Here is a 14,103-nt window from a genome sequence, read left to right on the forward strand (position 1 = left end):
ATTCATGTATAATAAATAAAATGAAAAAAATATTTATTTTCGAAAATTATTTATAAAGTCAAATACATGTAATTTTAATTAAAAAGAGCCATTAATTTTAAATATAATCCCCAAAAAACTTTCAAATAAATATAAAAATATTTAAAATTGATCTTGTTTTTCTCAGTGTATTCAAAAAAAACTTGAACTTGTTGTAGGGATTGTACATCGCTACTATCAACAAGACATAACTCAGTTTAATCCTGAGAATTACATAAATTTGCACAAATTACAATGCAATCCTGAGAATTACATAAATTTGCTCCTTGACTCTTCTAGAATGTTAATGTTTACTGCAAATTCTTTAGATATAATTTGAAAACTTCTTAAATACAAGAAAAATACACGAGTGCAAAATGCTTCTATTGGAAACAAATTAATCCAAATGGAGACAAGGGAAAGTTTCTAATTGGAGACAAACAGTGTAAGTGAAACCGCGACGAAAAGCTTCCAAAGCCTTGTTGAGTTGCTCTTGAGTGCAGGATTTGTTCCTATTCCTGGTCTTTTCTGCTTTCCCATCTAAAATAATAAGAAAATCTCTCCAAAAAGAAATCATATTTCCGGGGTTTCTTATTGAAGCATTTGCAGACACTTCAGAAAACCCCTTTTTGTTCACGAAATAGGTAATTATTTCATTACCCTAGGGCAAAGTTCATCAATACAGCAAGTGCAGTAGTAGGGGAATGTTGGCAGGGTTCGCACAGAGTGAACCTTCAAACAACGCAAGTTTTCTCTAATTATTAAGCTCATTAAACGAGATGAGTAATGGTAAGTCAGCTCTTTGCAAAGAGAAAATTCGCATCGTTTGAAGGTTCACTCTGTGCGAACCATGCCTACATTCCCCTACAGCAAAACGGCAGTATTGCTGAATAATATCTCATTAAAGCTCTGTTGAGTTAATTTGGGCGCAATTTCTGGCTTTGACGGGTACATTTTGGTTTTGTGCGGAATATTGAAGGGTCCAGGACATTAAATGGTGGCTGTTCTGGCACATTTTGCCAGATTCTGCTTCTCCGTGGCTCATTCTTTTCCAGCAAATGCGGCGCCAGAAGCAAGAAGAGCTGCTCTGTCCAGGAAGGAAGACCACAATTGGCAAAGCATAGCTCCCAATAGGGCAGTCCTAGATGAGCTATGGTCATTCTCAAATATTCTGTGAATGTCTCAGCCAGGAATGCCCACTTCAGCGTAGAGACTTCCAGAAGGAAAATCTTCGGATTGCCCAAATCTGGACTTTCATAGATAAGACAAACCTTGGCAATGTCACAAATGTTGCTCAATTCAAAGATTTTACTGCGAAGGCATAAATTGGGCATCTCAGCTTTACTAGATCCAGCTGCATTCTGAGCACTCATAAGGCTCTCAATCTTCTCCCTGAGTAGTGTCACATGACATATTTGAGGAATGTTTATGTAGCCAACACGTCTGGTATCATTAGCTGGAAGGACAGTAATAACAGGTAGAGTAAGCAGTTCTAAGTAAACCAGTAAACTAGTTTAAAATACTCTCAATGAGCTTAGCATTAAAATTTGCGAGAAAAAAAATTGGGTTGATGTGAAAGTTGGTGGACGATTTTTTATATAAATTTTCCATTTAATCACAATCGGCCACGAATTTATTTAGCAACCCCGTGAATCGCGTCTCTGCGCATGTGCCAATTGGCTATGCTATGTCAGTTGGCATGGAGAACGGCATAGCAACATAGACGCCTGCGCCGTCTATTGGAATTGAAGAACATTGCCAGGTTTGAGTCTTGGATGATCAGCACTTTCAAATATACCAACTGTTTATTTCGCGCATGTCTCTTGCATTGTCCAGATTCTCAGTGACTTCAACGCGGGGAATTCAGACAACGAACCCGAAATACTTACAAAAGTTCCCAAAACATGAATTTTACCCAAGAATTTTATTATTTTTTACATTTCCGTCTTAAATAAAACCTTTTAACACCTGTTACTGATGTAATATTTAATTACCCATGTAAAATGATATGGAATCAATTCATTTCTCATAATTGTTTCTTTATTGAATTTGGAAGAAGCGTAATTGTCTTGTATTCTTTTCTTATCTTGGAAGAATAAATATCACAAAATATTCTTTTATTGATCAGTTTCAACAAAAAGAAAACAATATGCAAAGATTTAATATTGAGTAATACAAATTTATATCGACTTTTACCCCTCTCTTAGAAATAATAATATATTAGGTAAATGAATTAGTTCTTATCGGTATAGACGGTATAGGGGAAACTGGGGCACCACCAAACAGGGGTACCACCAAACACTGCGATTTTTTCAATAGGTATAAGACTTCAGAGAATGAGACTTACATGAAATCATAGATACTATAAGGATGCTTGTTCAGAGAAAGAATGATCCACATAATTCAAGTAGTTCAGAAATAAGAATCTTTTTTCGCAAAATTGTGAGATTTTGATAATTTTAGTCATTTATATATCTACCTGGAAAATAAAACTGAAATAAGTTACATCAAATTTCACTACACCAGTACTTTCCTATATGTTTTGGGATAATATTTATGTATCTACTAAAGAAATTAATGTTCACATTTTTTTAAAAGAATATAAAATCCGTCACAAAACAGAGTTTGGGGCACCAACAAACAGGCAAATTTCTCACAATTGCAGATGTCGCGACCGTAGCTTGAATGGCAAAATTTTTCCTCTTATCTTTCTTACTCTTCATCTCCCTCTTTGTTCGATTTCAGAAATTTATATCCATTCATGGGATTTTCATTCAAGACTCAAGAGAAATATAGTTTCAAGAACCAAATTTTGCATTAAATGATTCTTAATGATTCTTAAGTGATTTTAATCAAGGATTGACGAATGATTTCTCGATTTTATTACAAATAATAAGAAGAGCGCGCAAAATTTCAACTTTAGGTATAGTGTTTGCCACGATTTTAGTGGCGCTGCTTTCCAATCAGAAGTCGAATGATGTCAAAATGATGAAAAATCTATTGACAAATATGTTCGGTGTACAGTGCTTTAGTTTTTTGCTATTTTGGTTACTAATTCTAAATTTTGCAGTGCTTTTTTGAGAAGTATTTACATTTTCAATATATTCTTTATAATTAGGAATTGTGGTGAATGCCCAAAATAACTTCAATGGGTGAGAAAATGAGGTGTTTTTTGGTGCCCCAGAAAGTGTTTATTGGTACCCCGGGTGGTTGGAAAAAAGCGAAAAATGCATGGTGATACAATTTTCCTTTTTACGGAAAATTGAAGTGCTTCACGTAATCCTTGTATACATTAATATGCAGCCTATACCCAATCGTATAACATGGGGTAAGCAACATTTTTCTAAAATTCACAGTTTTCTTAGGAAATTCAGTCAAAATCGCATCTTTCAAAAGTGTTTGGTGGTACCCCAGTTTCCCCTAGCCATAAGATGAGATTGCATCTTTAACATCTAGCAGATTGTTATTCACGAATTCGTAAATTTAATGAAGAATAAATGCATTCACTCAGGGGATATTTTCTATAATACGAAATATTTTCAGTGCTAATTAAAAAAAACATTTTTATGTTTTCAATTTAAGATAAAAAAGAAATGGGAAACAATTGTCATACTTTTGATCTAAATTTCTCAATATATTACATAATCTCTTGATGAATACAAAATTTTGATTTCAATTTTATAGGGGAGAGTAGAGCAGTTTCACATCTAAATTGGAAATTGGATTTTGCTGTCGTTTTATATAAAATATGCTAAACAGGAAAAACTTAGGGGGAGATGGGGCTACTCTGATGGGGCTACAATTTTTTCGTCTATTTCTAAATAAAGCTGATCTTTATAAATATTTTTAGATATACAATTGTTTCGTCTGTCCAAATTAGATCAAGTTAAAACCCAGTTCCCTTAAGAAATATGCGAAAAAATCGTATAAAAATTTAGCTCCACAGCTCAAAGTAGCCCCACCTCCCCCTAGTATAATATTTTCAGGTGCCATTGGGATTATGGCAAGGAGGAAGATATTATGAAGAATACCTTACTTCCAACACTGTTTTTTTTTTAAATTTTCCTTGGAATTTTCACATCTTATCTTATCTTATCATCACAATTTATATGAAAAACCTCAAAATCGGTACATTGTTTCAAACCTGATAATCTGCCCCTGGATTAGGGTTAATAAAATAGAGTGCAAAGCACCCTAGCTTTGTGAAATGCTCGACCTCACGATTATAGCACACTCCGTGATCACCTTATCGCGCGTTTTTTGATCATAAAAGTTTACTTCCGTTTTACTTTTCGTTTATGTTTTAAATTTAAGCAAATCAAGCAAATCAGTTGGGAAATGAGTGTAAACACAAGTAGATTTTGATTCTCCAATAGGGTCTTGGATAAAAGGTAAATGGAACTCTATTTACACAAAAAGTCGTTGATGTTCAAAGAATTCAAATTCAATTTCGAATTTTCATACTACATTTTCGAACAAGGTGGGGAAAATTTATCAAATATCACACTAAAAAGCTCGAAAAAGAGTTACTCAGTGATTATGGAGTGATTAAATAATGGGACAAGAACAGTAACTTTTTTTTCCTCACAGCAATGTGAGAACCGACACATTTTAACACTTAAGCACTTCGAATTTCGAACATGATGTACCTCAGTCACCTTGAGGAATTATCAAGAAGTAAAAAAGTCTCTTTTTTGGCTTTTCAAATAGATTTTCGAATTTTTCCACATCTGTGGTTTGATCTTCGAAAATTCAATGCCGAAAAGTTTTTCGGTCATAGACGTCTATGGCCGAAATTAAATGTTCGCATGGACTACCTCCAAAACATATCCGAAAACCCCGATAACAAAAGAATCGCTGGAGCCGTTTTCAAAAAAAAAAAAAACATCGGAATACGACAATATAGAATAATGTGACTGTCACCGAAGACTGGAAGACGATATTCCTTACCGTTTAGTCTCTAGTGCATACAGTAGACTCTCTCAAATTCGGGCATATGGGACCGAAATGTCAGCCGAATTAGACAGAAATTCGGGCGACAAAATTTTTGAAATGCAACGATTTTTTATTCATGTGCATATAGATATTGAGTTTACACACTCGTATATAACGTATATTGCATGAAAATCCCTCAATAATGCAAAACCACATCAAAACTAAGATAAGTCATGCCAAATTTGAGCATATTTGATTCATTTGATAATCATAAACAAACTTGAAAAATGACAACAAACTTTTTTCAAATGTAACCGCTGTCCGAATTAAAAAGTAGCCCGATCTTAAAAGAGCCGAATTATCGAGAGCCTACTGTACTACTCTCTTTTTGAGTTCGAGCACTAAATTGGAATTCCGGATAAATTAATTTTACACCGAGAATAATTTGTGAAATAATTTTTAAAGGAGGGAAAAGCCGGTATGTTTAAAACACTTTTTTTATGTTCTGAATTTAAGGCATTATTTCCAAAACTCAGAAAAACATCTTAGAATTTTATCTAGCGTTTGATTAGTGTTTTTGTCACATTAATTTAAATAATCAAATTATAATCCACCGCGTCTCAATCATACAGGTTCTCCCCTATCCGTAAATGTATGCAAATATTTTTCACACGTTAAATTTGCTAAGCATTTCCTATGAAATTTTTTTACGGACTTTTATTATATTTTATATGAAAAAAATCTGAAATGCATATGCGAATTTTCGGAATACATAGGCATATCACGCAGTTTTATTCGGTTCTAAAAATATGCATATTCCCGGTACTCCCTGTATTACAATTTTATATGGAGGATAATCAACTTTACTACGCTAGTTTTTTTTTATGTACTCTAGAAATGCGTTATTACAAAATTATTGCTAGATTTTCGAGGTCCAATTGTTAATTGGTTTGTCCGAAATTCCGAAACTCCGAAAATAATTTGCTCGACGAGATTCTTTACCACGAAAATTCAACTCACAATCGAATTTTCAAATAAACCGAGTTGCAAATATCCTGAGTTGCAAGCAGTAGAGAGTAGGGGAAGCTTTCAAGCTTCGGACAAAGTCTACCTTCGAACACTTTTTTATTTTTTTTTTCTTATTCTTTTAGTGAATCTGACCTAATTTAATCAGGCAATGTAGGGTAAATGTGCCAAAATGATTTTTTTATTACTTTTTTTCTTAAGGAGTTTGTTTGGAACCTTGTAGACAGTTCATCGTCTTTATTTTCTCTAAAATCATTCTTAATACATTTTAAAATTAATAAAAATGTAAACATAGCTTTGGTGGCCTATTTCGGCCACCTTCATTCTCATAATTCCTTGCCCTTCCGGAATTCTTCCACAGTCTTTTTTACCTCATCTCGTTTATTGAAGCGATATTTTTTGTTATTTTTTTGCGTTGCATAATCTCTTAAAGTATGCAAAAACTAAAAATTCATAGAAATTCCAGGAACAAAAAAATGGCCGGAATTGCAAGCTGGCCGGAATTTGGTACACTTACCCTACCACTTAAGACCCTTAAAACTATCTATTAAAATATGCCATAGATAGGTCCATTAAAGGCGGCATATATGGGAAAAATATAAAGTGTGCGAAGCCTGAAAGCCTTCCCCTAATCAAACTCACGGGAATATTGATAACTCCAGTGGAGCGTAAATCCGTCTGTGGACAGGTAGAAACGTTTCATGTCGTCAGGAAGGTAAACATTGTGTCTCTGTTCCCATGTTGCAATTTGACCAGCTTCACAAGGGTATCGCTTCTCACACGTAACATTCGTAATTCTAGGCACAGAATCTACAGATAAAATTAAAATTCCAAAGAAGAACTTCTCTTAAAAATTCCTTAAATTCCTTCTGAATCACTCACTTAACACTTTGGAGAGATTTAAGGTGAGATATTCGTAGAAAGTATCATCAACTGATGGCTTTAAGGTGCTAACAGACATTTTCAGGATGCTTTAAAAGTCCTTCGATAAACTTTAATCAATTGTAAACAAATAAAATACCGTTGCCATAGCATTCACTTTCGCTCGCAGTATTTTGATTTGTGTGCAGTCAAAGGGAAAACTCGGAAAAGCTGCACATGGCAAATGGGTCTCCGGCTTTCACTTTCTACTCTGGAAGCTGTACAGACGTCGGAGTTAAAGTGCAATTAAAGTTATGTCATCTAGAAAGGTCATCTTTAATATCTGTTGAGTAGCAGAATCCTTCCTCTTTAATGTTTGGATATCCCAATGCATCCTCTTTAATCCATTTGAGTATCACTTTTAATTTCAAGTGAGGAATGTCACAATTTAAATTGCAAAAACAGAATAGAAGACCATCCTCTTTAATCCCAATTGAATAAAATTAAATAAAAACACAGAGAAAAATGCGGTAAAACAGGAAATTTTATTTATTCTGCTCTCTACTCTTGAATTTATTCTCCAACTCAATACGAAACATCTTCAGTCTCTCCTCCTTCTCCAACCTCATCTTCTGCACCTCCATCATATTTTCCACGTACATCCGCTTTGTCTCAATTTCGTACTTCCGCAACTCCATTTCCTTCTGCTGCATATTCGTCTCGAATAGCAGCCTTTCCTTCGCCAAGGCATTCTCCTTCTCAAATTTCATGCTCTCAAAATTGAGTTTCCTCCTTTCAAATTCCAATCGCTTTACCTCAATCTCGTCATTCCTGTCCTGAAGCACCTCAGGAAATTGCTCTACAGTCACACCATTACTCACCGAAGTATCTCTCTGTGGTTTCTTCCCTTCGGATTCCTGTGATGCCTGACCCACGTGAAATGCCTTATCTTTGAACACTTCATCCAATTCATAGAAGAACGGACACCGCAGTTTCACTTCTGAAAAGGAAAGGCCATTCATTTAAGCCAGATACCATCTTAATATCCTGGAGGGATCCCTGAGAATTACAGCAGTGCGCAAAAGCTTTTTAAATCAAAACTCAATAAAAAAATCTAGATAAGCTTAAGAGGTGTTCTTTATAAAATGCAAATTTTGTTATTTTCCATAATTTTATATATTATTTTTTGTGTAAAAAAGAATAATCCTAAAGTAAAAACTACATACAAAGCATTGAAAAACGAGTTGGAATATTACACTGAGAGAAAAAAGGGGGTGCGATTAACTTTTTTCCTCGTAACTTTAACACTTTTTAGGTGTAAAAATATATCAACATTTTTTAATGTTAATTTTACACATTTTTAAGAGTAAAATTAACATGAAAATACTGCAGGGTAAAATAAACATTTCCGGAATGTTATTTTAACTTTTTCGGATTTCTCTCTCAGTTTACGATTAACATGTCTAATAGAAGTACAGTACGACTCCCATAGTCAACGCTTAAAAATTTTAAACACAGTGAAAAAATATGTAAAATTCCAGGTTTAATTTCAAACTTTTAAACATCTTTTGTTAAGTAAGAATCAGAGACAATTTTTAACGAGTGAAATAGTAAATAGAAGAATTAATGAATTAAAATATTACAGGTATATGAATCAAATGTGTTGACTCTATTGGAGTCGTACTGTAACTCGATTATCATAGTAATATTCTCAACGATTATCTTAACGTTAATTTTTTAAATGAAACTTGAATTTTACACTGTTTTTCGTTTAAAATTTCGACTTTGTTTAGATATTACAAATATTATTGTTTTTTTTAGAACATTAATTTTTATTAGTTCAATCTGGTGAAAAATACCACGATTATCGTGTAAAAATGGAAGTAAGAAGATTATCAACCATTCTCAGTTCGATAGGATAATCATTGCAATTTTCCATTGTAAAAAAGTATCACGATTTTCGTGTGTAATGGACGTGAAAGCATTATCAACTCTTTCAATATTTCTTAATACAGCAGGATAATCATTGTAATTTTTCACTAGAAAAAAACACCACGATTACAGTGCGTAATTTGAGTAAAATATTTATCATTGTAATACTTTCAACGATTCATCGTGATAAAATTAATTTTTCGAAGGTAAATTGAATTTTACAAACATTTATCGTTTGAAATTTCAATTTTTTGGAAATTTCAAATATTATCATTTCCTTTTTCGGACATTAAATACTTCAGTTCAATCTGGTAAAAAGTACCACGATTATCTTATGTAATGGAAGTAAGATTATCGACTTTTTCAAGAATTCTTAATACTATAGGACAATCGTTGTTATATTTCATTGTAAAAATACCACGATTATCGTGGTAACTTTAATTTTACCACGGTTATCGTTTAAAATTTCAACTTTCTGGTTGGATATTACAAATATCATAGTTTAGATTTTAGGACTTCAACTACTTCAATTAAATCAGATAAAAATACTACGATTATCGTGTGTAATGGAAGTAAGACGGTTATCGACTGTTCTCAATACGATGAGGTAACCATTGTAATTTTCTACTGTAAAAGGTATCACGATTATCGTGTGTAATTAAAGTGAAACGACATCATCGTTGTATCACTTCCAACGACTATCTTAAGAAAGTTAATTTTTCAGATGAAACTTCAATTTTACAACGCTTATCATTCAAGTTTCAAATATTTTGGTTATTACAAATTATCATCGTTTTATTTTTGGGAATCCAAATGATTCAACTCAATAACAAAACGACTGGATAATCGTTGTATTTTTTTCTACTATAAAAAATACCACGATTATCGTTATAAAATTCAACAGATTGAAAAAATAATAATATTTTGTGGGACAAGACGGACGATACTTAGAATAATTGCCGCGACATGGCATTTAGAACAGACGAAGGCGAACGAATAACGAAGAACAGACTTGGACTAGACGCTAAGGAGAGTGGACGTGAAGAAATAAAAAGTATAAAAGTTATTCTGAGTGTTTAATTTAAAAAAATGATGGTCTGTTGGTGTGATAAAAACATGCGGTTAATAGCCTCTATTTTGTGGGTGCAATATTTTTAATATGTCCTTATTCTTAGAGCGCCTTCATATTTTAATGCCTTAAGTTTACACGGTCTAATTTTTCTTCGCCACTAATTTTTTGGGCGCTCTAAATTTAAATGTACTAATTTTTATATATCCCTAACTTTTTATATCACTGTTTTTTTCTTTCTAATTTCTTTTGGCACCTAGGAACTCTAATTTTATGAGCGCTAATTTTTAAAGCGTCTTCATTTTATAGTGCTTTAACCTTTTAGCGCCTCTAATATTATATTTTGGTAGCCTTACGGCACCCCTTAATTTTACAGCGCCCCGGGAGATCGCCCCCTTTGCCCCCCCACGGTACGCCTATGAATGTGTAGAGGCCTTTAGAGGGTTAAAAAGAATGCACCGAATGCACTCATGGACTATGCACTGAGTATGCGCACTATTGGTTGTTTAGTTAGATGATGCTCGAGCTCCTAAAATTTGCTTGTGATAAATATTGTATTTGATATGAGATAAGAATTTGTTATCGATGTAAGAGATATCGACTTCCGGTTTTTGGTGACCCCTGGCTTTCTGGTTTACTTCGAAAACGGTTCCCATTATTTCTTTTATTTTCGGATATGTTTTGCAGGTAGCCCAAAAGCGAATATTTCATCCATTTCATACCATGACCAAAAAATTTTCGACATCCACTTTTCAAAAGTAAAAAGTTTAATCACTCTGAAGGGCCTATTTTTCAACGGATTTGCATAAATTTGGATTTTTTGGAAAGGTCTTGAAATTTGCAATTGGGTTGCATCGATCCTAATCAGTAAAATACTCGTAGTTGATTAATCTTTTCATAATATTGTACTTTTATTTATGAAAGCAAACTAACATTATTTACAAATAAAAAAATCTCAAGTGTGCCAACAGTCTGCAGCCGATCTAAACTTATCACTGGCTTTTTATTTGACAATCAATTTTTCACTATGTGGTTTCTCTTTTTCTTGTTATAGTTCGTAATTGTTTGTGAATTGCCACTGGGTACTTACGAAATGTTAGTAAATTGTATAATCCGCTAAAAAGTTCGTGCATAAGATGCTCACTTGACGAGCATTTGTTGTTCTTTTACAAACATTTGTTGGTACATTTTTGTTTGGCAAAAAAAAATACGAACATCATGTGATCATGTTACAAATAATATTTGTAAAGAAATACAAACTTTTACAAACTAGTTTGCGGATTATACGATTTACGAGCATTTCGTAAGTCACCAATACGAATTCAAAAACATTTACAAACAATTTTACGAAATATTTTTTCTGTATATTTAAACCAATAGTGAGCCCATAAACGTAAAGAAAATGATGCAAGGGCTTCAAACTTTTCCAAAAACGATAATTTTCCCATGATTTGGATTACTAGTCAAACTTTATTAATCTAGATAGAATTTAGACTAGATATTAAACTTATTTTTCATGAAAAGCACTTAGCATTTAACCCTTCAAGGACGATTGGGTCACCGGTGACCCAAAAATATTTTTTTTCTTACGGTCTATTAAAGCTATGCTTTGTTCTAAAGTCAGAAAAAGAGATTTTTTCAGACCCACAATTTTTGACCCTCTCGTCCTTATCGTGCTATCACACTAGGATTTTTTTTCAATTTGTAAATTCAATTTAATTTTCAGATGAATTGTTCCTATGCGTTATTTTGCACTAAGAACCAATTGAATTAATAGATCTTCGCTTATTTATTAATAAAATATGTTAAAATAGCATAAATGTGGTTGCTCAAATAAATTTGATTTCAGCAAATTAAAATGTTAAAAAATTGCTTACAAATTTCAATTTTATTGAAGTTACATAAGTAGTCTTTTCAAGAAAACTGTTCTTATTAAATTTATTTACTCGTAATTAATATTATTTGTGGCGAAAATATAAGATCAGTACAGTGTTTTAGTGATAAACTTGCATGAAGTGAAGCTTAAGTATCGGGAGTAATTCATTAAGTTCCTCCAAAGCCATTCGAAAGAAATTGTTGTGTTAAGAAATCTCAGTTGAGAGTTGGGACGACTTCATACAGATTTTCAATAAGACTGTATGAGGGTTGCTGCATGAGCCCTTTGCCTACAAATCTTTTTTCCGGCTTTAAGGATTCTTCTGAATAACAGATAAGTGACTTATAAGACATTTTAAGTACTATCACACATTTTCCGGAGTCATTTACAATCAAAAATCTCGCGGCACTATTTAAAATTGAGCAAATTTCTTGCAAAATGTGTCCTGACTATGAGAATTTTCAAGTAAATTCTAGAAATCTTAATGCTCAATTGGCTCAATTGAATTTAAAATTAGAACGCGAAAAATCCTAGTGTGATAGCACCAAGGGTTAAAGCCACAGGTTTCGATCATTTCAAAAAGCTGGGATTCTTTGCGGTCTTTGCCATTTATTAAAATTGGATTTAGGGTAAATTAAGTTAATTCAAAACCTGCTTCAAATGGAAATTTTTCGCTACTCAAAATGGAAACGTCATTTTTTCCACGATAAATACAGTACTAAATTACTATATTTATATATTTTCTTTACCATAGTTTCATTATTTAGTTAATTTTGCTTCAAATGAAGCGAAAATCCGTTCATATTCACAAATTTTAATTTGTTAATTTCTCAGAAAAATTAAAAGTGTACCTTTTCACCATTGAATTTTTTATAGATCGACCATGTTTTTCAATAATAAAACACAATAAGGTGACTGTTGTTTATTCGTTTTGCTTAACATTTATGTCATATTTCTGGCTAATTTTAGTTAAATTGAGTGCTAATATTTATTATTAACGCTACGTGAAGTTTTCAAATGAAATAATTGCCTATTTCGTGAACAAAAAAGGTTTTTCTAAAGTGTTTGCAAATGCTTCAATAGGAAACCCCGGAAATATGATTTTTTTTGGAGAGATTTTCTTATTGTTTTAGATGGGAAAGGAGAAAAGACCAGGAATAAGAACAAATACTGAACTCAGGTTTTGGAAGCCTTTCGTCGCGGTTTCACTTACACTGTTTGTCTCCAATTAGAAAGTTTCCCTTGTCTCCATTTGGATTAATGTGTTTCCAATTGCAGCATTTTGCACTCGTGCATTTTTCTTGTTTTAAGAAGTTTTCAAATTATATTTAAAGAATTTTCACTAAACAGTAATATTCTAGAAGAGTCAAGGAGCAAATTTATGTAATTCTCTTCAGAAAAAATATGAACTTAATGTATTGAATCTTCTGTCAAAGTTAAAGCGTCTGGAAATAGTTTTGAATTAGGACATTTACCCTATTTTTTATTGATTTTGGGGTTTCAAATCGAATTAAAAAAAAAATTGTTATTCACATTCTCTGAATCTAAAGTTTTTAATGAAAAATGAACATATTTTTTAGCACTTTACTGTTCTCAGGTGCTCCTACGTTATCGACTTTTCTCTGTGTTGGTTCCTGTCACGACTGTTTGGTGGTTTTAGAACACGACGAGGACTGGGCGGAAAACATCCGAGACAAGAACCACCGTAAAGAAAAGTCGATAATGTAGAAGCACTTGAGAACAGTAATATGCTAAAAACAAACGTTCATTTTCATTGGAATAGGGAATAGCACGGTTATACAAAAAGGGGTAAGACAAACCTAAGAAAATTAGCTTACCTTTTTCTATATCATTTTCGTCAATATCCGCCACATTTTCATGGAGCCATTTCTTCGTGAGCATGTACTGTCTCCTCATACCCAGAACCCTCGAGTAGAGACACTGCCACCCAACTAGAGCTTCCGGATGGAGCTTGAGGTACCTCCGGTAGTAGGTTTCGTAGGTGATGTCCGGCGTGTAGGGATGATCTTTCAAGTACTGAAGAAGATTCCGTATCTCATTGGCCCTGATTTTTTGACCTGAGGTATCTTCTGGTTGTGTTGGAGGTGCTGGCTTGTCTGATTTCTGAACAAAAGCCTTTTTCTTGAGCGGAGCATCATCGTCAGAGTCGGAAGATTCAGCAATATTTACGGGGCTAAAAAGGCATTAAAGAAATTCAACATTCTGAATTTAACTATCAAAACAGATTGTATACCTCATAGCCTCATCGAAACTCTCATTGGGATCGAAATTTTGCTCTTCCATCTCTTGAATTTTCACATAGAAACACACACAAAAATTTCCACAGTTTTGTTTACATTTTGCAGAAATTGACACTGCTGACTTG

At 33.2% G+C, this 14,103-nt stretch overlaps 3 protein-coding genes across 3 annotated transcripts in view; 1 reads left to right on the top strand and 2 right to left on the bottom strand.

Moving 5' to 3' along the window:
- Positions 1-890: 890 nt before the first annotated feature.
- Positions 891-6,940, bottom strand: LOC129805023 (tubulin polyglutamylase complex subunit 2). The gene is made up of 3 exons (XM_055852826.1): positions 6,862-6,940; positions 6,622-6,789; positions 891-1,474 (listed from the first exon to the last, which is right to left on the bottom strand). Exons 1-3 carry the CDS (start codon positions 6,938-6,940, stop codon positions 936-938), a joined length of 786 nt encoding a protein of 261 aa, XP_055708801.1. The 3' UTR covers positions 891-935.
- A 426-nt stretch (positions 6,941-7,366) lies between these two features.
- Positions 7,367-14,088, bottom strand: LOC129802270 (uncharacterized). The gene is made up of 3 exons (XM_055847970.1): positions 13,972-14,088; positions 13,556-13,911; positions 7,367-7,840 (listed from the first exon to the last, which is right to left on the bottom strand). The coding sequence occupies exons 1-3, from the start codon at positions 14,019-14,021 to the stop codon at positions 7,386-7,388; spliced, it is 861 nt and encodes a 286-aa protein (XP_055703945.1). The 5' UTR covers positions 14,022-14,088; the 3' UTR covers positions 7,367-7,385.
- LOC129802273 (clathrin light chain) overlaps positions 13,403-14,103 on the top strand; it is a 101,639-nt gene continuing 100,938 nt past the window's right edge. Inside the window, exon 1 of the mRNA XM_055847975.1 lies at positions 13,403-13,409. The gene's annotated coding sequence lies outside the window, so the exon portion shown is untranslated. The remainder of the gene's footprint in view (positions 13,410-14,103) is intronic.

The sequence above is a fragment of the Phlebotomus papatasi genome, chromosome 2 (genome assembly GCF_024763615.1).
Source record: "Phlebotomus papatasi isolate M1 chromosome 2, Ppap_2.1, whole genome shotgun sequence".
Lineage (NCBI taxonomy): Eukaryota > Metazoa > Arthropoda > Insecta > Diptera > Psychodidae > Phlebotomus > Phlebotomus papatasi.